Raw genomic sequence first — 25,117 nt, forward strand, 5'->3', positions numbered from 1 at the left:
CTTGAACTTTACAGGATAGCGGCGGGAAACCTTACCCTGTACCTTTCTTTCCTTATGTGCCAGTATATGCTCGGGAATAAGAACCTCGTCAAGTTCCTCCACTTCCGTCTGAGCCTCATATGATACATCCTCAGGCACCCAAAACTTGCTTGCACTCCACCCAAGTGGTAAGCACAAGTCCTCGATGAAGCATAGTAGATCACCACTAACATAGAAAGAAACTGTCTTCCGAACCCATGAAGCCTCTATGAAGATACCACCGGTGACAAACTGTCAAAAGCCATAGCCTTCAACTGCTGCACCATAACACTTCAACTGCTTCTTGTTCCTGGCCGACGACTTCTTGTCCTTGGTGTCTTTTCTCCTGAACTTCATCTTCAGCTCTTGCTCTTCACCTCATATAGGCAAAGACTCAAAATCCTGTACTGTGTCTTGCACTTCCTTTTCACTTTCCTCATGTTGAAGCTTTTGATGTGACTCTCATGAGACAACCACGAGCTCGCCCCCTTAGGAAAGTTAGCGATTGTCCCGACCAAAGCAACCACGGACTCGCCTCCTTGAGAAAGTCGACGATGTGTCCCGGCAACGGAACCTTGTAAACCGGCCTTCAGAAACCAAAGGGCGGTGAAACAAACACTCGCACATAAAACACTTCAACACCATTGAGGACCTAGAAAAGGAAAGAAAACAAACAGGGGGAGTAGAGTGCTCCTGCAAATAGTACACGGACACCGATTGGTCCCAAATCGCAGTGGCGCCCCTTGCGGTATTTCTTTAATTGAAAATAAGAGCTTTGATTACAATATAAGGCTGGGAACTCAGCCGTCAAAATGGAACCCCTGAAGCCTGCAAAGAACCTGCATCTGGCTTCTTGTCCACACGGTATCCCCAAACAAGTCCAGCCATTGTTCATATCAAAAGGCTCTCTCACATTGAGTCTGCATACAGAAACTTTCTCCCATGATCAAGGCTGCCACAACCATCCATAGCCTCTCACACTATGAACAACATCACACCCCGACACATCCAGTGCTTCTGCATCACAACACAGACTCCCAAACTGTCTCTCAAAAGAGAACTCGCATCACAGCACAGCATACCATACAGTTGACACACCTGTACAAACCCTCTCTACCTTCCAAGGGTACTATCCATCTCTGTCATGGATCCCCTGTCCCCTGTCCAATCAGTAGCAAGGTTGTACCAAACATGTGTCCACTCCTGTACCTTCTGCGTGCATGTGACCTATCTCCTGGAGAAACCCAAAAACATGTCTCTTCGAGAAAACCTACGACCTGTTTCCACATGAAACCCTTAGGCCTGTTTCCCTTTGAAACTTATGTCCTGTTTCCATACATCTAGTTACCTGAACATCTGGCAACATAGAGATGCCCATAACTGTAGGTCCCACTGTTCCTTTCTAGCAGGAAGAGAACAATCTGCTCCATGAGCACGCAGCCATGCGAGCTTGCATCACTCCCATGCCAAGAAACATAACCAAATGACCTTGTACTTGCAGCCAAAAACCCAAGCACATAGCTGAATTTGCATCCAAGCAAAAACAGCCCATAAACTGTCCCACTGTTTCCATACATCTAGTTACCTGAACATCTGGCAACATAGAGATGCCCATAACTGTAGGTCCCACTGTTCCTTTCTAGCAGGAAGAGAACAATCTGCTCCATGAGCACTGTTTCCATACATCTAGTTACCTGAACATCTGGCAACATAGAGATGCCCATAACTGTAGGTCCCACTGTTCCTTTCTAGCAGGAAGAGAACAATCTGCTCCATGAGCACGCAGCCATGCGAGCTTGCATCACTCCCATGCCAAGAAACATAACCAAATGACCTTGTACTTGCAGCCAAAAACCCAAGCACATAGCTGAATTTGCATCCAAGCAAAAACAGCCCATAAACTGTCCCAAAACAGTCCCGAACCCAAAGCAAAGAGAAGCTGAAAGTTCCATCAGTTGAACGCCATCGACATGATGTCTATGTTCATGAAAAAAAAACAGCCCTTGTTCACCTTTATGTCCCAGCCCTTGTCTTTTGCAAAAACACGCCCCCTCCAAAAAGCACCAGTGCTATTGGGCGTTTCATAGTAAGCAAGGGGGGGAAAGAGAAAGATAAGGCTCATGTGCAGTCCCACTGCTTTCACCCAAAAAACAAGCACAAAAAAGACCCTCAGCTGCGCCTATAGTCCCTATAGCGCTACTCGCCAGCAGTTCCTTCCTGCTGTCCGTACAGGCCTGCAGCTACCACCTGTACCAGCCGCCAGCCAATCTGCAGTCCACCAGCCCACCTGTTGGCATGGGAAAGAGAGAGGGCACACCCAGCTCTGTGCGCCTGCAGTCCTGCAGCCGCCTGCAAGGGAATCCCTGCTGACCAGTCCGCCTCCTTCTCCTGCAGCTGTACCTCCTCACATATGCTGTAGCCAAGCTGTGAATCCATGAAGAGAACCAGCCAGCCATGTATTTTCAGGCGACCAGCCCTCCTCAGCGAAAAAGCACAGCACTCCACAAGAGTTAGGCGCCTCTTTCTGCCTGCAAGCCCCTCTTTCTCCCAAAAAGCACACGTGGCCCCAAAATAGCCTAAGGGCCACGATTATCCCCAAAAAGGGGTTCTTTTATAATTTTAAAGGTTTTAAACCTTTGTCCCCTCCAAAATCCTTTGTCCCCATAAGTTATGAGAGACTTTAATCACTTGGCCCCCTTCACACTTGGGGTTTTCCACACATGGGCTTCCTTTTTGACTCCAACCTGATGCCATTCACACTGTCCACCATGTCCCCGTGCACACCTGCATATTGTCCAGAGAAAAACACAGGGTCGTGACAGAAATCCCACTATAAAGCTGTAAACTCCATCTGAGGATGCTCAAAAAATGTCTCCAAGAGTACCATGCAATATACAAAAAAAAAGTGCACGATTTCCTTCATGATCCCTTTGTAAAATAGATAAGACCATTAGGACCGGATTGGTGAACCAAGGCTGTAATTGGTAATGTCAAATCATTAGAACCGGATTGGTGAACCAAGGCTCTAATCGGTAATGTCAACATAGTCAAGATCCATGATCGCAGAGGACAATAATAGCAACTACAAATAGTCACTTTCCACCTGTCAGTAGCACTTGTCTATGACAAATCTTGATTGCGATTGAAGTAACAATCTTGACAAAATTCCTTTGTCGATGGTTTCCAGAGTGGTATGTAACATAGCCACGGACAATGTATCCAGAAGTTACCCTAGAATCAAAAGGTGTAATGTAATATGCGGAAGCTTACAGACAGGATTATACTTTGATAAGGAATATTCAGCACCTTGGTTCTTGACAATGTAGCAGAGAGAGAGAGAGAGAGAGAGAGAGAGAGAGAGAGAGAGAGAGAAGAAGAAGAAGAAGAAGAAGAAAGACAAGCACAACCGGTTGGGTCCCAAATACCCTTTGAAGGGCCCCCAACAAGGACTAGTGTATTTGCTTTATTGAATGATGAACTTGGCTGGAAATCTACAGCCTGAAGATGACCTAATTTCTTGACCTTCAAGTTCACCCTTGCTTCAGAGTCCCCTTGGCTGTCTTGGCAATTGGAGTACCTCAACACTTTGTGAATAATGAAATACTTTGACCCTTTGCTAGCCTATGTTTTTATAGGACTCAAGGATGCTGGTCGGTCTGCATAAATACGTGTCGGCCTGCTGAAAAAGGCTCCACGACTTGATTTAATCACCATGAATATGGTGCCTTTTCACACGTGGCCCTAATAGGACTGTTGGCCGACTGCTTTGGCTTGCCCGATGAGGCCTAAACTCTTCTTTGGGCTGGCCGACCAGGATCTTAACCTCTATGGGCGGGGCCTGGGCAATTGGCTGGAGATGCCCCCAACAAGTTGCTGCCTGGCTGCCCAGCCCTCCTGGTTGCTTGGGCTTGGGGGCCTCCTTGGCCCCTAGGGTGGCCCACAAGGGCTGCCCACCTTGTAGGCAAGGCCCTTAAGGCCATATGGGGTGGCCCATAGGGCTGCCCCTTTGCTTACCTGCCCACATACTAATGTATGTTTGCAACAAGATTCCTAAACCTAACACTTGTGTCCCAGGCATAGCCCGATACACCTCTACATCATTCTAGAGGGTGACTCACAATATGGACTAGCATTGCTCCATGTGCGGGATGTGCACACCTCACCATGACCATGTACGAGACTTGTACACCTGACCTTGGATGCTTAGAGTGGGTCCTTGGTTGACTCATCCTCGACTAGGGCTCACAAAGGGCCAGTCACTACTCTAGGTCCTGCACCTGCTATACAGATATATCCACGTGGTATCCTAGTGCGGGATGCATGTGACATGTAAGAAGGAATCCATGTGTCAGTCCGGACAATTACGATAATCATGACAATCATGCCGGCAAAAGTCTGGATATTAGAGGGCGGTGCTAAAGAAAAAAGCACATGCGAGGTACAAAATTCAAAAAAAAGCAAAACCCTTATTTTAGTAGAAAACGTTTCTTTTGAGGGGCATTAGTATGTTTTTTAAAAGAAAAAGCATGCATGTGCAGATCTCTTATAAAAAACGCGTGGGGAAAAAAGGGGGGGTTGCTTTTTATGAGCACACATACGATGTGGTTGTTTTTACAAAGACATGTTGGGATTTTCTCTTTTTAAAAAAAAAGCTGAACTGCATTTTTTGGAAAAAGCATACACAAGCTTTTTTGGAATTTGAAGAGAGTGTCTCTTTCAGTTTGGACTTCCACCTTTCCTAGGTAAGGCGAAAGCATAGATTGTAGTAGGGTTCCTCACAGGGTTGCAGCAGCGGGTTATTTTGAACCCATGTTCTTTTGTGATACCTAGTCCGGTCAGAGGCCCTTCTTTCATGCTAGAGATTTATGTGTGGGTGACAAGAGGGAGCAACTCAGGAGTTTGAGCCTTGAGGATTCGTGGCTGAACTGACAGATTATCCACTTGGACTTCCACCTTTCCGAGGTAAGGCGAAAGTACGGAGTGTGCCTCAGTCAACATACAAATAGCTGTTGACTCACAATAGCTATAACTTATGGGATAACACTAATAAACCTTAACCCAAGTAATCACAGCCTGCTGCACTAATCCTCAGGCCCCCTAACCCCAAATTAGGCCCCACTAAAACCACATGATTAGCGTCAGGTACGTAACAGGTTCACACCCATGATTGACTTGATTCCCATGCTAGGTTAGATACCTGTGGAGAGGTGTTTTCTTAGCTTGCAATAAGCTGCTAAGATGTGAGCTCTATTATGCAAGCGAGGTAAAAGTCAAGAGCATCGAGTTGCGGTTCACAATCTTGTTTTGATAAGGTGTAATCTGTTATGATCGTGTGGTTCACAATCTTGTTTTGAAAAGGTGTAATCTGTTATGATCGTAAGCTTCAGCTGAGATACTACTTGTAATGTGTCCTTTTACCTTGATATATATATGTACTATTCCCAAAACAAAGCAAAAAAAAGATATTGTGGAGAGGCACACTAGGGTTTTATACCCGTGCCCAAGTTCATATTAATGGAGTAGGAGATTGTCCAATCAACAGTGAATTAGCATTAAGCATGTTTACCTGAAAATGACTTGTTGCTTTGTTTTAAGTGCCTGTGAATGTCCATAGGGCTAAGGACACCTGGGAACCCTTGTGAGCATGTGCTTGAACCTGTTTGATACCTAATATGTGAAATCTTATGACATGACAGGTACACACTACACACACTACATTAAATATGGGGTGTCTCCTTTTGAGAGAATGTGGATGCATCATAAACAAGGCACTCTCTATTAATAGTGTGGACATGGTTAATGAGGCAACCCTCCAAGTGGGTGGGGGCCAGCCCACAAATGTGTGCGGGGCTACCCACCACTCGGCAACACCCCATGAAAAGGTGGTGGGTTAGCTTGAAGGTGTTGACCAGCCAAAAGAAGGCATTTGGGATTGAATTGATACTCGATTGACCATGGCATCTCTCTATCTCCATCATTTGTTTGATCTCTCCAACGCTCTACAAGGACTGTACGGCCAGCAGTTCTTTCTCTCCGTTATCCGTACTAAATGCCCCCCTACCTGCATCTGCAGGGATTTCCTTTTTGCCCGTGCAAGCTGTACGGTCTCTCTCTCTCACATCTGTAAGCTGTACCGCAGCTGTGTGGCACATGTACATGGCTATACAGGCATTTCTTGGTGGGCCAACTGTTATATAGGCTGCCTTTTCTGCACTTTACTTCTGCATGGTCATTTCAAAGCTGCCCATCTGCTGTGTAGCCAACTTCCTTGCTGCCTGGTGCCAAATTTTTTTTTTTCAACTGGCCTTTGGCCCAAGATCCTCCCACAGTTACCAAATTTCACTGTCCATAGACAGCCGCCATTTAGCAGCTGTACAATCATTTTTGGTACTGTCTGGCGCCATTTAGCAGGTGCACAATCATTTTTGGTACTGTCCGGTGCCATTTAGCAGCTGTCCAATCGTTTTTGGTGCTGTCTGGGGTCGACATATATATACAAGCCAACTTCCTTGCTGCCCGGAGCCATTTAGCAGCTGTACAATCATTTTTGGTACTGTCTGGGGGTCTACATATATACATACTTAATTCACATACAAGAGGAGCTTTCCAAGCTGAATAGAGATACTTTTTAAGCTTCTTGAGGGGGCATTTAAAGACTCCACATGTGGCCTGTTCTTCATTAATTTTCATTGCATGTTATTGAAGTACGTATGGATCCTGGAAGTTGACAAAGCTCCATTTGAAACTTGTGTTGTTTTAGGGTTAGAGTTTACAGGTGTACCTAAGGTGGATGGAAGATATCCATGGCATGAGTGTGTTCAGAGGTAGAGAGGGAGATGACGAAGCTCAAGAGAGAGGAGGGCAATACTCATATTTTTGCACGACTCAATGATTAATTTGATTGATGATGTTGTAAATCCTTCACCAAGTACAATGCTTTTATAGGCTTTAGAGCATCTTTTGACTCAATCACACACACTAATACAATGACACATGTTGCATGTGCTAACATCACGGCTTACTACACACACACACACACACACACACACACACAATATCTAGCCTTTAGAGGCTATTCCTACACAGGCACACTTAACACACACTAAGAGGAGGTTCACACACATACACTTGCAAAGAGCCGATTTACACACGTAAAGCACCAAATCCCAAAGAAAGTAGTGAAGCTGGAGCTCCCCCCTGCGTACGACTGCATCTACCTTCGCCCATCGCTCCTGCGTCCCCGCCTCCCCGTTCCTATGCGCAACCCACCCTTCTTCGCCTCGTTGCCCTCCACCTCCCCTTGTGGCGCTTCCTACCCGAGCCCTGCGCCTTCTCCCTTAGCGCCGCCTTGCCCTCTGCCTCCCTTTGCGGCGCCTCCTGCCTGTGCTTTCCCCCTCCGCCATCAGCCTTCACACCGCCCTGCCTCTTGTTCGCCTCCTCGTCTTCCCCAGTGCCTCCTGTGTGCGGCCCAACCCCCCCTTTGCATCCCATGCTTCCACCTCTAGCCTTTCGCTCCCCTCTTTCATCTGCCCCTCCCTATTGTCTTCTTCATCTCCTTGGACATGTGCTTTCAGCTTTCGGGTAATTTTCTCTTTTAGGCAAGCTTCGGCAACTTTTGGTCTTTGACCCTCTCGGAGGACTCCATGGCAGCCGCTCTGTCATCCTCAATCGAGGCTGCCGTCCCTTGCCTTTCTTTCTTAGAAGCAGACCTCTAGCTCCTCGCTTTGACAATTGCATTTCTGGAGGCCTCCACTTTGGTCTGCAAGATTGTGGATAGCCGCTCGGCATGTGGACAGCTTAGGATCTATCTGGATGATAGGTGGTGTTATTGGGAGAGTGATGGAATGCTCCCCCATCGTCGCTTCAGTTCTAGCTTGGAGAGTCGGGATTCCACCCCTTCGTATCCACAAAGATCTCTATTGAGTACTCTAGCCTCCTAGGCCAATGCGTCATTTTCCGGCAGATGGGACACCTTGCTAGAGCGTGTCCTTGCCGTCAGTCCAAGAGTGCGCCTCCAATATCCCCCCCCCCCCCCCCCCTTCCGAGTTTAGGTCCTTATCAAGGTGCGATGATCTTCTTCTTCCCCCTGAGTGCAGCGTTGAGAATGGATTGGAGCACGGAGCCGGTGTCTGCTATTCACGAGCATGCCATAGATGTAACTATTTGGCCCTCCTAGCTCTATTTCACATGATGGAACACATGCCCGAACACATGGACAAGTTGATGAAAGCATGGGAAGAGAGGGATCATGAAGTTTGCTCAAGAAAAAGCACTAGTCTTGGTCAAAAAGCAAGAAAAAGCAAAAAGTCGAACTGGGCTGACCACAAGCTAGGGGCACCATTGGCAAGAGGAGACTGAGCCGGACGAAAAAGCTAAAAGCCACTTTTCCAAAAAGTAGCTCCAAGGCCAAAAAGCAAGGCCCTAAAGCTAGAAAAGCATAACTAAAAAGCTTTGATTAAAGTTGAGTAATGTTTTATTATTAAAAGTCAAAAAAGACAACACCACGGGGATGACCCACAAGAATCTCTCACCGGCCTAGTACCATGTCCAATACCCAAATCCAAGTCTAGATCCAATCCAAGTCCAAGTCCAAGTCCAAGTCCAAATCCAAGTGCAAGTGCAAGTCCAAGTCCAAGTCCAAGTCCCAAATTCAAGTCCAATTCCAAAATCTAAAGTCTGAATCAACACTCCCAAACCTCAAAGATGTCCAAGTGAATTCAATACCCAATCTTCAGGAAAATCCTCAAGAAGTTTCTCGAAAAAGCAAACACGAAGGTGGCACGTTGGTGGCTATGGGCGGCCAGCGTGAAACCGATCTCGATCAAGTGGGAAAGACTCCGTTGGACACCCACACGCTTAATAGCACAACTTTAAAACCACAAATTTGAAATGGACAACTTAATACAACTTGAAATTTAAAAGAAACGAAATGGAAGGATGGACACCAGCACTGGGGCCGGAACGGGCCGACCCCCCCTCAATATATGATATATTTATTGGGAGTATTTAATGAATACAATGCTCCATGGGTTCCAAGAACCAGATAATGTCCATGTACATATGAAAACAGTACCAAACAAATAGGCTCGAAGTCGAATTTCGATGTAGAAGCTCGAAGTAGAACGACCACTAGTGTGGTCCAATCTCTACGGTCCTGTGCTTTCACTGGACTCCGCGGAGAGCGCCTCACTGGTGTTCCGAGACCACGCACAAACAGGCGCTCTCGTACTAACGCCTGGCTCTCCCGATCTCAGCACCTTTGGACCGAGGTTCGCCAATATAGCTTGGACAACTCGGCACCGAACGGGTGTTGGCCGAGCGGGATGAATCCCTTATCAGATTTAAACATAAAATACTTTACTTAAATCTGAAATTCACTTACTTGTAGATAGTTGATAGAAAACCAATACTCGTGGTATGATGAAGCCACCCAGGAGATGCGAAGTCCCCTTGATGAAGACTCAGTCGCCTCGTGGTGAACCAACAAGGCAAGTACCACCGCAAGAAAACCACAGCCGCCTGCTGTGAGAGAAGAAACATCCACTTGCAAGGAAGAAGATGCTTGGCTGCAGCGTGGAGAGAATGAGGAGTTTGCTGGATTTAGATCGCACAGCACCCACCTTTACTGGAGATGAAGGGTACAGCCGCCTGCAGGTGGTGATGCTGTGCACAGACGCCTATAGGTGGTGATACGCAGCTTGTAAGATAGAAGAATACGCAGTAGCCTCCGCAGCAATCAATCGAACTGCCTGAAGCCTGTGGAGTTGCCAACAATGATGGAGAGGATAGTATGCGCAGCTTGTACAACTTGTAGAAGATGAGCAGCCTGCAGGTAAAACTGGCGTAGAGGATAGGGCAGCGCAGCCTGCAGTTGTGCAGTCGCCTGCTGATGGAACCACAGCCGCCAGGTAGGGGAGGGAGAAGCAGCCGTACCGCAGCATGCACAGCTTGTATGGAGGAGGCAGCAGCGAAGAGGTGGTCGCCGGTTTCTTCACGCAAGAAAGTGTTCGCCCGGTTGATCTCACGTCGAAGGGTGAAAGCGATGATGATCTACGCTTGATGGAGAGAGTCTTTTTTATAAAAATTAAGGTGTAGTCTTCTCTAGTGAATTCCACGCATGCATGTGGGGGGAACTACTGTGGGTAGGTGACCATGCCCACCCCCACACTCACCTAAAGTGGGGCTAAGGGGGTGCCCACTTTTAAATAAATGTGAACACTAAGAGGTTAGAGATAAAATAATAAAAACAACATGTGCAACATACTTACCACCTATTCACATGCACCAAAACTCGTCAGAATACAGAGCAGACTTCACGACTCACTGGCAGGCGTCCCCACTCAGTAAGTAACATGTCAAGCAGGCAAACACACAAATACATGTCATGCGAAAACAGTTTCAAGCATGCAAATCATGTGTGCATGTGCAAATAGTAACATGGACATATCTCCCGTTCATGGAACAAGTACAAAATATCTGTCGGCACAAAATTGGCACGACATAAAAACATAAAAACCTGGTCTTCCTATGGAGTGACAGTCCCATAGGTAAGACACAGTTCCAGGCACGAGTCTCCCTATGGTGTGACAGTCCCATAGGCAAAACACGGCACGAATACTGGCTCTTCCATGGTGTGACAATCCCATGGGTCGAACACAGTCTAGGTCATACACGGGTGGCACTGGTCTGGCTCCCGTCCATACGACACCAACCTGCTAACACACGGGTGGCACCAGTCTGGCTCCCGTCCATGTCAGCAAAATACTGGCCTCTTCACATGAGACATCGGCCTGGCCTCAAGTGAACGAGACACAAAATCTGGAGATGGACCAAATGGTCGGCCAATTGGTGACACAGCGGCTCTACACAGGCGGCAGCAGCAGAACTAGGCGGCGGTGGCGGCATACAAGGGTGGTGGTAGTGGCACACAAGGGTGGTGGCGGCGGAAACAGGTGGCTGTGCTGGTGGCTCAGTCGGCGACGATAGGCGGTGATAGAAATTCTAGGCGGCGCAACCAAACAGTAGAGAGAGAGATGAGGATGAATATGGAGGTGATGAGAAAGATGATCAACAAGGAAGGCTCTTACTTCCTTTATACTTGAGGAAGGCCTTGCTTTTTTGCCGAAAGTGGGCCAAGCTTTGCTTTTCTCTTTTTTAACTCCAGCATCAGAGATCTCGTGCCTTGACATGGACCTCGACCTAGATATCCTAATCGGCATATTTGTTATCCTGGCCAGCGTGCCCGTGGATTGTTCCTTAAGAAATTCCTGAAAGGGGGCGGGCCCTGTTCCCCGCTTAGTGTGGTGTATTGTGCAAGATCCCTATTCCCTTCTCTCTCTCCTCTCTCTCTCTCTCTATATCTTTATCTCTTGGACACGTGGTTGAGTTTGTCATTGCACGCCCTGTTGTTCTAACAATAGAACTTTGACACTATTTGCATGATTTGCGTATCACCGACGTGCTCACTCGTTTCTAGCCATTGGCTCTGACCCCAGAGATCCGGAAGGGGAGACAATGTCTTCCAGACTAGAGGTGCACTTTTTTGTGTTTCTTCATGTTTTAGTGGTAGCACCCCTTTCTCCCTCCTACAGATACCTGCACTGTGTGACAAGTGGAACCCAGAGTATGCATATTCTAGGGCTCGGACAGAGTGTCTCCACATGGAGGACAAGATTCATGCGCATTAGGCTGGCTTCACCCTAGGACAAACAATGACTACCGTCGATACCCACGCCGAAGACTCTTCGAGTGGAGGGCAGTTTTGACAGTTCCGCCTCCCACAGATCTTAGTTATGCCTATTGTCTCATGGAATATTCAAGGTTTGGGAGGACCGCAATGCTTTTAGAGGCTTGGGGAGAGAGTGGGCATCCTTGTTTGACCCCAATAGTGCCACGGATCTCTCCCGAAAGCCAACCCCCCCCCCCCACTAAGAGTAGTAGTTGGTGGGCTGATTGACATTCTCTTCCGCCACAAGCATTATCTTTTAGAGGGGCGTCGACTCAGGCACCATTGCCACTGTGAGAGCTTAGCGGGTGACCATCAAAATTGGAGAGGACAAAGTGGGCTTTCTGAACGTATATGCCCCAAATGCCACAATAGGCAGAGCCACTTTTTGGAGTATAGTTCGTCGGTCCCTCCCACAAGTGGATTTCTGGTGTATGGTTGGGGATTTCAACATGTTAGAGTCGATAGAGGACTTCAAGGGAACATGACCCTTGGCATTTACTAGAGTTTGGACGTAGCCTCGAGAGTATGTGCTTCTTGAGATCTGAGAGGAGTACAGGACCTAACCTGTCTAGATTAGATCGGTTCTATGTAGATGCGTGGGCTTGTGGACATGGTGGCATGAAGATGAGTGGGCCCACTCATCTACATAGAACTTGTCTAATCTGGATAGGTTAGGGCCTGTAGATGAGTGGGCTTGTGCACAGATATGGATTTCGTCTAGGATCGGAGCATTTTGGACAACATCTTTTCTTTATGGGAGGGGACCGCTTCAGCTAGGTTGCGCGAGAGCAAGATCTTATTGTTCTCCTACTTGGCCTATGCACATAGTGGACTGGGGCTTTTTTGGAGGGGACGATGCACATGATGGGATTTCCGGAGGATTGGGTCCGAGGTATTTTTGGACTTTACTTGGCATCATACAGCCAGGTTCTCATTCAGGGAGCCAAAGGCGATAGATTTCCGCTTTCTCGCTTGGTTTAGGAGGGGCACCTTATCTATTTTTGTTTGTAGTCGAGGCCATGAATAGTTTTCTCTCCACTCAAGACAGAGCTCAAGGAACTGCGTATTCGCATCGGCACGCAAGAGGAATTGCTTGATTCGGAGTTTGTCGATGACGTAGCAACATACTTGTCAGGAACCTCGAGAGATTCGCCGAGGCGATCGAGATCTTCTGTCGTGCAACTGGAGTGCACATCAACTCGTACAAGTCATGTGGATTTTGGGTTGGCTCATCACCTCCCCGACTTGGTGTCCAATTGAGGCTTTTCAGTGGGTGACTCCAATTTGTTATCTTGGATGCCACACGTGGGCATTGACATCTCCTTGGAGAAGCAACTAGTACCTCTTCTTTTGAGCATTCGAAAGAAGGTGTTATAGCAGAGTTCAACTAGGCTTTCCTTAGTTGGCTGGGTCGTGGTGGTGAACCAAGTTCTTCTCGCCACCATGTGGTACTTCACATCTTGCTGGGCCTTCTCTCGAGCTTGCATTGGTTAGGGTCGACGGTTGATCTGCAATTTTGTGGGCTAGCAACGACAGGAGGCCTACTCGGGCCAAAGTGGCCTTGAGAGTGGTCATTCAGCCGCAATGTAGGGGGGGCTTGGGCATCCCTCCATTCAAAGCCACACCCTTTTTCGCAAGTTGATTGTTCGTGGCCTTCTTTGGAGTGGTGAGCCTTGGTCATTCAGCCGCAATGTAGGGGGGGCTTGGGCATCCCTCCATTCAAAGCCACACCCTTTTTGGCAAGTTGATTGTTCATGGCCTTATTTGGAGTGGCGAGCCTTGGGATCTTTGTCCGCACCCGGATTTTGGGAGGCCCATGGCTCCAGAGTGCGAGATGGATCTTTATGGAGATGCGGGCCCATGGCTTTAGCCTTGCATATGAGGACAGATTTGCAGCTAGTCTCTTGTGTGCTTGGGATCATCTCTAGATCTTTACGGAGATGCGGGCCCGTGGCTTTGGCCTTGCATTTGAGGACAGATTTGTAGCTAGTCTCTTGTGTGCTTGGGATCATCTCAGGCTTGCCCTTTAGTAGTCCGCTCCTATTGCATCCGAGTAGTGTCTCCAACAGGCAACAACCTCTCACTGGAACCCCTTGGTCCGTTTGCCCAATGGTAACATGCTGGGGGCTCGCCCACACGTATCGTGGGGAGCTTTGAGCATGAGTCCCGCTTAGGTCACTTGGAGATGGGTCCCGCTAGGTCCCTTGGAGATTGGCTTACGTTCAAACAACTGGCCCAGGAGAGGAGCCTCATTGAGATTTGGGGTAGGGACAGATTTAGCCTTGACAAGGACTCTTCCATCCCTTCGGAGTGGTTGGCCCCTCTAGGTTCTAGCTAGAGATGGGGGATTTGTAGCAGTATTGCTACATGGCATATCTGGAGAGCTCGATGTAGTGAAGCCATTGAAGTACCCTCATCCTGCCGGCGGAGTCCATCCGGAGCATCTGGCTCGATATCATTCATACCCTCCATGGATAGTGGGGGAAGCTTCAGGGTGGTTGAGACTACATGCGGGACTGCATGCGGAAGCGCCAAGAGGCCTTCTTGAGGATCTAGTGTCATGGTCCCTTTCTCATTGACGGTGGTGGCAAGCCCACTTGGCATTATAGACCATGGATAGTGGGGGAAGCTTCAGGGTGGTTGAGACTGCATGTGGAAGCCCTTCTTGAGGATCTGGCGTCACGGTCCCTTTCTCACTGACGATGGTGGCCACTTGGCATTATAGACCACTTGTGTGGTTGTTCCTCCTCCCCCATTGTGTGAGAATTGAGATAGCCTTCTTCTCCTAGAGCGGCCAGCCAGAGGAGAAGAGCATCCTCCACCATCTTTATGTTTTTTGACTCTCACTTCCCATGTGGAGCCGAGTTTGTACTAAGCCATTATGGTTGTTTTTCTTGGTAACTAATAGAAGAATCTTTTTCACACGATTGCAATCATAGAGAGTACCCAGTACTCCAGCTCGCTGAAGCTCCCGCTCTCCCCCCCTGCTCGCTTTTGTCTGCACACCCCTCACCCTGCCCGCCCTCGCGCCTTTCCCCCTCCGCCTGCCCTCGGGTTTGCGCCGCCCCCCCCTCCGCCTGGTTTTCCTGCGCTGAAGCGCCCCCCTCCCCTGCACTTCGTCTTCACGCCCCCCCCCCCCCCTTCCGCCAGCTCTCGCTTCCCCCTCACCCCCCTTTTTTTTTCGTGCTGCTTCCGCCCGCCCCCCCCCCCCCCCCCCCCCCCCCCCCCCCAGGGTTCTGTCTTCGCCGCCTCTTCCCCCCCCCTCCCTTTCTTTCTGGTTTTCTCCGCCCCCAGGGATTATTATTATTTTTTACTTTTCGCCTTCCCCCTCCTTCGTGTGCAGCTCGGTTCTTGTAGGTTCTCCATATCCGCTCCGCCTTCGACACAGCTTCAGACTCTGATGGAGGTTCCTCCCGCCCCACCTTAGAGGGACTCATCCGCAGCCCCCTTGCCCGCCCCTAAGGACACCCCCATCAGGCTTTCTCTTTCGCCGGAAGAGGAAGCGACCTCGCCGCAGAGGTGGAACGCCTTCAGGCACATTCCACCATCTGCCGTATAGTCGGCACTCGCCCCAGCAGAGGGGAGATCCGGGATCTTCTCCAGGCCCGCCTTCTTGCAGATGTGGACATTACCAGATCGAGTTCGAGACTGCCCAGAGCGTGGCCAAGGTCCTAGCCATGAGTCCCCTTGACATTAGGGGTGCTCGGGCTTTCTTCAGACCTTGGCAGCATGGCTTTGACCCAGCAGCGGCCGAGCAGGGAGAGCGCCTTTTCCATGTTACAGTTTGCTTCCCTGGACTCCGTCGGGAGTACCTTCCGCTCCTTCCTAGGCTGGGAGCATTGGTGGGTTCGGTGCTAGTTACTGGCCCCACAGGAGCTTCAGTGGTGGCCAGAGCAGCTGGGCTACCTTCGGTCAGAGTTTTGGTGTCTGACATCTCCTCCCTTCCGAAGGTCATTCAGCTACCTAGGATAGGGGGGGGATGGATTGATCAGAGAGTGGAGTTCTCGGGGCTCCCGAACCAGTGCTTTATTTGCAGGCAGGTCGGTCATCTGGCCAAGGCCTGCCCTCGCAGGAGACCTCGACCTTCACCGCAGCTCTGCAGGCCCCTGATGGCCCGCCCACAGATGCGGCTCGGCAGGCAGCCTTCAGGACACCTGCTCAGGCCATAGAGACCTCGGAGTGGCAGCCTGGACAAGGGCGCCGTCGAGGGAGATAGCCACAGCAGCATGCCCAGAGACCGTTGCAGCAGCAGCCACAGTCTCAGCATCACTGGGTTCCCGTGAGGAACAGCTTTGCTCCCCTCCAGGAGGAGACCCCTGCGACGACTGAGGACCAGGAGATGCCAGCACCCCCTCCTTCACCCCCCCCACCCCCATCCCCCCCTACCGCCTCGCTTCCACCTTCGCCGCCTCCCGTCCCCGCTCCGATTTCGGCAGCGGCTCCTTCTCACCTCCCTCGCCCCCTCCTCCCCCCCCCGCCCGCCTCAGCTCCTCGGGAGGCCCTGGCAGTCCCCTGGTGTTCACCTGCAGTCAGGAGGGCTCTAAGCACTGATCTTGATCGAGCACCGCAGAGGAGACTTACCATGCCGATTCGGGCTTCATGGATATCATCTATCCGCAGTTGGCTGAGTCGCCTCGGCACTAGACAGCGCTCGGAGGCTTTTGATTACTCCTTCACACGGCTTTTTGGAGCCGAGGGCCCCCATGAGCCAGCACCCATCCGAGTTCATGTAGTGATACCTCCGGCCCGCGGGGAGGAGGCACTTGATTCAGCGGTGTTCAAGTTCCCTCTCTGTGGCCCATGTGACCGGGAGTGGACTCTGGAGCTCGCTCTTAGCACCTTGAAGACTCAGGCAGTTGAGTTTTCTCACCATGTGAGCGATCTGGAGGTGACAAATGTGATAGGCCGACTATGGGAGTTGGCTCATTTTTTCTTGGATCTCGGGAGTGTGGACGCCTCAGGGATTCGTCATTTGGTCGTTCGCATAGTGGCAGACTTAGCACGCGACCCTGGATATGTATGTATACACGAGGTTGCTCTATCCGAGCGGGAGGCAGTTGCCATGGGTCACAGCCACTGGCGCCTGATCCGTGATTCTTGCAGTACACCGAGTGGGCAGATTCGCAGCCGCTCGGATGGGGACTACTCTCCATCCAAGCCGCTTGCGAAGGCCCGCCGTACGGCTGAGACAGCATCCACCTCATCAGGTCATCCATGAGGATCATCTCATGGAATGTACAGGGCCTTGGCGGAGCACATTTTATACGCTATCGTGGTTGCTTGAGGCAGGAGCTTCAGAGATGCCTGGTTGGTGGCAGCATTGATATTTTGATGATGCAGGAGCACCACTTGGGTGAGAGCAGGATCCGGAGATATGGTTCGGTGATGCCTGGTAGATGGGACACCTTTTGGTATGCAGGGTTTGGTCCTTTGGGTGGACAGGGAGGAGTATGCATGGTCACTGCTGCAGATGTATGGCGGCAGGCCATTGTGGATCGAGGGATCATTGTGCCTGGTAGAGCACAGTATGTCATTCTGAGGATGCATGATGAGCTATTGGGCGTGCTCAACGTCTATGCGCCCAACCATGCTAGTGCTAGAGCGGAGTTCTGGACCCAGGTTACGGATGCATTGCCAGAGGCCGCACATTGGTGTGTCGGGGGAGACTTCAACATGCTTGAGGACCCGGGCGATAGGGTGGGAGGCAGTCATGTTACAGTGCACGGTACGGAGCTTTCAGCTTGGGAGTGATTTTGCATGTCATTGAGGATCACTGATGCATGGCAGCATGGGGCCTTCTCCCGCTCTCAGGACAATCTTAGTTTCTCTCGGTCGGATCGCCGGCAGGGAGGGACTAATCTATCATGGATTGATCGCTTTTATGTGGGCGACTGGTTAGGGGAGTGAGGAGAGGACACGGGAGCCCAACTTGCAGTTGAGGATCCCAGAGAGGGTACTTACAGATCCTAGTCTCGCTGAGGGCATTGAGAGGATCTGGCATGATAGTCAGTGCTCTGACCAGGATGCAGTAGGCCAGTGTGCCCAGGGACTCATCGAGCTTAGCTCTTTTCTGCACGCTGCAGCTTTGACACGACTGGGGGAGATTCGCGAGCGGGAGCATTGGCTGAGACGTAGCCTTGCTTCGCTTCAGCACCTTTAGGAGCAGCAGCCTGCACGCTGCAGCTTTGACACGACTGGGGGAGATTCGCGAGCGGGAGCATTGGCTGAGACGTAGCCTTGCTTCGCTTCAGCACCTTTAGGAGCAGCAGCCTGCATGTGAGTGGGTGGCGTCCCAGCTGAGCCAGACACGCCAGGAGGTTAGAGAGGCAGAGGAGCAGAGACATGAGTTTTACTATCGTCGCCAGGCCTCTCAGTGGACGCAGCTTGGTGATAGAGTGACTGGGGAGTTTTTTGAGATTACTGGACCCCACCATGCTCGAGCAGGAGTCCGTCAGCGTGGGAGGCCGGATGGATCGGTAGCTACTGAGCCTGGGGAGATCAGAGCCATTGCCACTGGATTCTATAGAGACCTACCTGCTTTCAGCGGAGCCAGCCACTGAGGATCGAGATGCTTGCAGACAGACTGTGTGGGCCCATGTGCAGAGGAGGGTCATAGATCGTATGCATACAGTTCTTGGTGCGCCTCTTTGAGAGGTTGAGCTTGCTGAGTCCTTGAGGGTCCTGCCGCGACATAGTTGCCCAGGGGAGGACGGACTGACGCCTACCTTTTTTATGCGCTATTGGGACCTTTTGGGGCCAGGCCTCCGCAGGGGCTTTCAGTATGTTTTGGACAGTGGGGTGATGCCACAGAGCTTTTCAGAGGGCTTGATCTTTCTTATCCCCAAGGGGGAGGGAGTATCAGATGATATTCGGCATTGGAGACCTATTACGATCCTCAATACTGTCTGTATACAAGGTCTTAGCAAAGGCCTTGAGTTTGAGGATCCAGCCCTTCCTGGGGGAGTTGATTCATGCTACCCAGATAGGATTTGTCAAGGAGCGCAGTATCCTCGACAACATTTTTACCTTCTGGGAGGCAACGGCCCGAGCTAGATTTCTTGGTGAGGACTTGGTCGTGATGCTTCTCGATTTTGAGAAGGCATACGATAGAGTCGATTGGGGTTTCTTAGAGGGCACTATGCTTCGCCTGGGCTTTGAGACAGGCTGGATTAGAGGGGTGGCGGCTCTGTATTCCACAGCTCGTAGCCAGGTGTTGATTGCAGGAGGACGGGGGCCGAGTTTTGAGCTGACCAGATCAGTCCGTCAGGGGTGTCCCCTCGCCCCTTTTCTTTTTCTCTTCTTTGTGGAGGCTATGAGCATGTATTTGACGGCAGAGGAGGTTGGTTTGAGAGGACTCCAGCTCCCAGTCCGGGGGGAGGACCTGCTCGATGCTGAGTTTGCTGACGACACGGGCTTATTTTTGCATGGCCAAGAGGCCAATCTTCTTCAGGCAGAGCAGTCGCTCCAGGTTTTTAGTGCAGCTTCGGGAGCATTGATCAATTGGCGCAAGACAGTGGCCTTTTGGATCAGCAGCGCTCCCACTCCGGCATGGAGCCTGGACCCCGGTTTTAGATGGATTCCTCCTAGCACAGCAGTGTGGTATTTGGGATGCCAGATTGGACTAGATTTGTCACCTGAGCAGCAGATTGCCCCGCTTCTTCTAAGTATTCGGAAGAAGCTTTTGTATTGGAGTACAGCTCGACTATCCTTGGCTGGGAGGGTGGTGGTGGCAAATCAGGTGCTGTTAGCGACCATGTGGTACATTACGTCTTGCTGGATCTTCTCGAGCTCTTGCATCAGCCAGGTACAGAGGCTGATCAGGAACTTTCTTTGGTCTGGGCGGGATGGTCAGCCAGCCCGGGCAAAGGTTGCATGGGCAGTTATTACACTTCCGCTGGCTCAGGGAGGCTTGGGCATTATAGATCCAGTCGATCAGAGTAGAGCCTTATTGGGGAAGCTTATTGTTCGGGGGTTGCTTCCAGGCGCGGAGCCTTGGAAAGAGCTTCTCTTGCAGCGGCTGCAGGCTCGGGCTCCCCCAGCAGGGGGCACTTGGGCACTAGAGATTCGATGGATCTTCATAGAGATGAGGAGGACATGCCTCAGTAGAGGATGGGAGGACATATTTGCTTTGAGCATCCTGAGAGCTTGGGAGCTGCTGAGATCGGGGCTCTCTCAGCGACCTCCTTCTTGTGTTGAGGAGCGGGCTCCCCCAGCAGGGGGCACTTGGGCACCAGAGATTCGATGGATCTTCATAGAGATGAGGAGGACATGCCTCAGTAGAGGATGGGAGGACATATTTGCTTTGAGCATCCTGAGAGCTTGGGAGCTGCTGAGACCGGGGCTCTCTCAGCGACCTCCTTCTTGTGTTGAGGAGCGGGCCAGACAGCCGCTCATCTGGAGCCCAGCGGTTCGCACAGAGCAGGGTCATATGCTGGGTTCTCAGCCTCTTCTAGCCTGGGGACCTTTGGGGATTTGGCAGGAGTTGATCCACACCCTGCGAGGACAGTATGACCGCATCCGGGGCGACTGAGATGAGGCGATCTTGCGGCGCCAGGCCTTTCACACCACCTGGCGCAGCGGCCCCTTCTATACCCTACACGCGGGATCCCCCCGTTGGCATTACAGGCCACCTGTTTGGCTTTTCCCCCCTCCTATTGTATGATTTAGCCCCTCAGTTCTTTGTACTGATGCTTGTATTTTGAAGCACCTAGGGAGAGTCTCCCGGGCTGCCTTGCTTTGATCACTGCTCTGTTTTTCTTGTGAGCAGGAGAGGATCTTTTGTAGCCCCACGGAACCTTTTTTATATGACAGACACAATTTATTACATCTCATTTTTGGGGGACAACCATGGCAATGAAGCCTTGATTTGATGCACACAAACAAAAAATAAGAATTATTTTGGAAGTTTAAAAACTTCCCGAGCGTATGTTGATGAAGAACAGTTTTTTTGGTGACGTTTCCATTCCTGGGCTGCTAGCATGGCTCCAATTTGAAGTAAGAGATCAATTTTGAAAAAACCCCAAATTTTTGTGACTTCATGATCTTTAATTTGATGAATTTGGAAAAAACCCCAACTTTTTATGATTGCAAAAGCGTCATTTTGGCCAATCTTGCCTCAATAAGGGCAGTGAGTGACGGAAGCAGCTAGCATGGCTCCAATTTGATGAATTTGGAAAAAACCCCAAATTTTTATGATTGCAAAGGCTTCAATTTGGCCAATCTTGCCTCAATAAGGGCAGTGAGTGACGGAAGCAGCTATGGCAGGCGGAGGGCGGCATCAGAGCGGGGCAGCTGAAGGCGAGTATGGCGCAGCTGCATCGATGACATGAGTCTCACATGTGGTTCAGTGGATAGTGGGGGCGCTGGCCGGTGCTGTGCTGAGAAATGTAGAGCGGAGCAGCTCACAGGCTGAGCTGCCAATCTGACAATCATCCACGAAGAAATTTTGTTAGGGTTATCACTTCAATCACAATCCACGTTTGTCATAGCCGAGAGCTGACTAGTTTTGTAGTGACTATAATCCTCTCCCATAGCCTTACATCTTTAAAATGGAATGCGAAGTCGGAATGCAATGTCGCCAGCACCCAGTCACGGGCCTGGATACCTGAGAGCTGAGAGCCAAAGATTTGTCCAGTGAGTGTCGTCTTGGAGTCTTTCTTGATTTCGCGAAAGAGGGCTGCAAGCTCGTCTTGAGAGAATTGGATGGTTCACCCAGCCGAAGGGGATTGATTAGCCATGATGCTAATTGGGAAAAAAGCCTGACTTGAACCCTGATTAAGTGTAATCCAACTTGAGCAAGGCAGTGAAGAGGAGGGAGGCGCAGGAAGGAGAGGAGAGGGCAGCGAAGAGGACGAGAGGCTAAACAGGGCAACAAGACAGGTAGGAGAGAGAAAAAGCAAGCAGGCGAAGAGCAAGGGTGGAGCTGGAACGCAGGGGAGCAGATGGCTGGGCGGAGGTGGAAAGGCACACAAGAAAAAGTTGGGGGGGGGGGGGGGGGGGGGGGGACAAGGCAAGAAGGAAAAATGGAGGAGGGAGGGGGGGCTAGCGGGCAGGAAGGAGGCTGAGGAACAGAGGACGGAGCAGATCGGCAGTAGTCATCGACAAGCTCTGAGTTTTCTGTATAGCATTACAAGGGTTTCCTCCAGCGAAGATTTTCTTCGCGATCAAGGCTTTTTCAAGATCAGTACAGAAATCTTCGAGTTTGTGGGTGCGTCAAAGGGCCTTTTTCATGATCTCTAAATGAAGAAACACTTCATGTTGGTGGGAAAGGCCCTGGGCTTTTCTCACAAGAAACGGCCACTCAACAGATCGGAAACCGTCAGAAAATGGGATGGTGCTTCTAAATTCCCTCCTTATCTTTCTTCTTTCTTTCCTCCTTTTGTGTCATCATCCTTTTCTTCTATCATCTCTGCTAAGTCTAGTTTTTCCTTCTTTTGTTTTCAAGCAAGCAATGTACAAACAAAAAGTCCTTGCTTATGAACAAGCTTGAACTTTGAAGGCATATGTGATGTTTAAAGGTGAGGGATTTAAGATTTAGATTTATAAATTATCCTTATCTTTCCTCCTTTCACTTCTCCCTTTCCTTCTATGCTTGGTCTAGTTTTTCCTCCTCTTGTTCTCAAGCAAGCAATGTAAATGTGAATCTTGTCAATAGAGGACATGTAACTCCATGGCTCAAACCCCATGTCTCCCGGCCCAAGCATTGAGGTATGCCTCTAATGCTGATCCAAAAATCTTTGCCCAATAATAATGGTGCATTATGAATGGGTATAATGGTTTTCTCTGACGACTTACAGAAGTCTTAGCGAGTGGCTTCCTTGAAGACTTCTGCACATGAGATTCACAGCCATGAGTGAACAATGACCTTTGCCTTCCCATTTTTGAGGTTATGAGTAACCTTGGTAAACTATCTGTGGTGAAGAGGTAATCTTGGTTGATCGAGGTGTATCTGTGGTGTCAATAGGGGGCTCATTGGGTGCACTGAGCAGCCAAATTTACAGACTTCCTCTTAGGACAAGAAAGCCGAACCTTTTTGGAGTTGGTACTGTACAACATGCTCTATAATTCTTGTTTATTTTTAGCCCAAAAAAATATTGGTTTTTTTGTGTCTCAGTGCTGGCATTTCCTCTTCGGGTTGATGAATGTTTTTAATTGAGAGAGAGAGAGAGAGAGAGAGAGAGAGAGAGAGAGAGAGAGAGAAATCGGAACTTGAGTACTCTACCTACAGACCTGTGCTGCGTCTCATTGTTTTGACAATGGCGAGGATGTTTCACTCAACAAGACGAAGATAGAGCAGTGCGTTTGTAAAGAGAGGTAATTGCAATCAATTCAAGCTACGGAGCCGGAGCTATGCATAATGCAATAGTTGAAAAGCAATTCTATTGTAATAAAAAATATGGCATTCATTAATGGTAGGGAGGGAACTCAGCAATTGATGGATGAGGTACGAAGGCTTTGGAAGGAAGTGGCTCTTTATAAATGCAACCTTGCAAGAGCAGAAATTCAGGTGGGTCCACCTGCATGACACACGTTTGAATGCATTGAACTGCACAATGTTTTTGTCAATGCATATATATGCATGATTAGATTGTGTAAAAGAACTTTGAATCGTGTGTGTATCTTCTTCTTCTTCTTCTTATATTTTGGATGAAGGTCCGGATATTGGACGATGACAACAAAGACTTAAGATTGGCTCTTAGAAACAGGAGCTCAACATCGTCTCCAGTGTCCAAGAAGGTAAGTAACTTCTTCTTGTGCCGACGAAGATTTTGTTTGCATGACACCATTTTATTCATGCTGTGCCTTATTAGTTCATCCCGTTTCTTGCAGGGAAAAACTAGTTTTTCTAAGCTACAACTCCAAAGCAAGTCTCTTTCTGATTATTTGGGACCCGAGAACAACACCAGGCAGCCGCTGGGCTCATTGGAATCAAACTTACTCAACCGTAGATGAATTGTGCCATTGTAGGGTGCTCTATACCTATAGGTTACCTCCCCTACTACTTACTTACTACCCACCCCCACCTTCACCTATAGTGAGCGAGTGAGAGTGAGTGTGTTTGTGTGTGAGAGAGAGAGAGAGAGAGAGAGACAGAGAGAGAAAAGGGGAAGAAAGAGGAAAATAATTTCTACCTATTGTTTTCAAAACTCCTCAACCAAATAACAAGAGTGATTGTTTAGTCCTACGATCTACAAAGGGTAGGCCTAAAAGACACCCAAAGAAAGGCATAGTTCCAAAGCAAAATGTACAACAAATCTAAGTAGGCAAGTGAGTGCCACAAGGTTTTGTTGAAGAGAGAGAGAGAGAGAACTTAGTTTTTTCTGGGTTTCTTCCAAACAAAAAAAAACTTTTGCTGGTGATGGACCAACCACCCACTTTCTTTCTTTCTCTCTTTTCTCTTGAACTCATGAAGGAAGCTAGGCTCTCATAATAGAGAACTGATTCTCATTCTCTTGTTGGACTTCTTATGTAGCATGTTATACTAGTATATCTAAACAAGAGAAGGAAGGGCATGGGGAAGGGGGATTATGCGATATGATGATGGGCATCTGAAGATGAGGAGATAATTATTGGCTAGAGACATCGATACGGACATACAATTGGGTGTGGGGGGGGGGAGCTAGGCAGGCCGGCGTTCGAGTGTGAAGCGAGAAAACCTAAAATGAGAAAGAGATGGGCAGCGGTGACTCACTCACTCACTCACTCAGCATGCAGCCGGCAGTTGAGATTTCACAACTGCAAGGAAGGGAGTGGGATTGCATGCAGCCCCTGCTCCTTCGCGCAAACGGAAGAGAGACAGACAGACAGTTGAGCCGAGTACAAGCAGAGAAGAGAGTGAGTGAGTTTAGGGAGATGGGGTCATTTATATCACGAGTGCAATTATAAGTAAGAAAAATAACGCATGTACATATGTGCACACAAAAAATGCTTGTTTGTACAAGGTTACCAGAACATGGATATTATTAAGAGCAATAATGGTGGAAAAAAGAGATTGACGTGGGGCCATGCAAATCCAGGCAACGATTGATCATGCAGACATAATATCTTTTGTCCGAATGAAAAATAGATTGTCTATTTGTTGAACCTTGTTGGTTGTCGTATCATCGAAATCTTTGATTTTTTTGGTTGGATTTTTCAAATCTATGTTGTAGATACTTTTTCCTCAAATTGTGTCGAGTGGCAATCCCTAGAATGCCTAACATGGACTTTCAAAGCACTTTCTTTATGCACAGATCTTGAGGAGATCTTATCCGCAAGGGAGAAAGCTTTTATGCTTGTTAGGGAAGTGGTAGAAGAGTGGTATCTTCTACAATGCCTCTCACGTTTTCCCAACATCAAATCATGGCTACAAAAGACTTGAACCTATCCTCC

General features: G+C 49.3%; 1 protein-coding gene across 2 annotated transcripts in view; it reads left to right on the forward strand.

Annotated features, from left to right (window-relative positions):
• Positions 1–24,781, forward strand: part of LOC147604426 (uncharacterized) — a 40,501-nt gene extending 15,720 nt beyond the window's left edge. Inside the window, exons 5-8 of one of the 2 annotated variants that reach the window (XM_086795370.1) lie at positions 22,974–23,058; positions 23,158–23,252; positions 23,399–23,482; positions 23,576–24,781. In XM_086795370.1, coding sequence (XP_086651496.1) covers positions 22,974–23,058; positions 23,158–23,252; positions 23,399–23,482; positions 23,576–23,698 — 387 coding nt within the window. In that variant the 3' untranslated portion in view covers positions 23,699–24,781. Of the gene's footprint in view, positions 1–22,973; positions 23,060–23,157; positions 23,253–23,398; positions 23,483–23,575 lie in introns of both variants that reach the window. The other variant, XM_086795371.1, reaches the window with a different exon arrangement.
• Positions 24,782–25,117: the final 336 nt, after the last annotated feature.

This window comes from Cibotium barometz, chromosome 62 (genome assembly GCF_041138505.1).
Source record: "Cibotium barometz isolate CiBa-2024 chromosome 62, ASM4113850v1, whole genome shotgun sequence".
Lineage (NCBI taxonomy): Eukaryota > Viridiplantae > Streptophyta > Polypodiopsida > Cyatheales > Cibotiaceae > Cibotium > Cibotium barometz.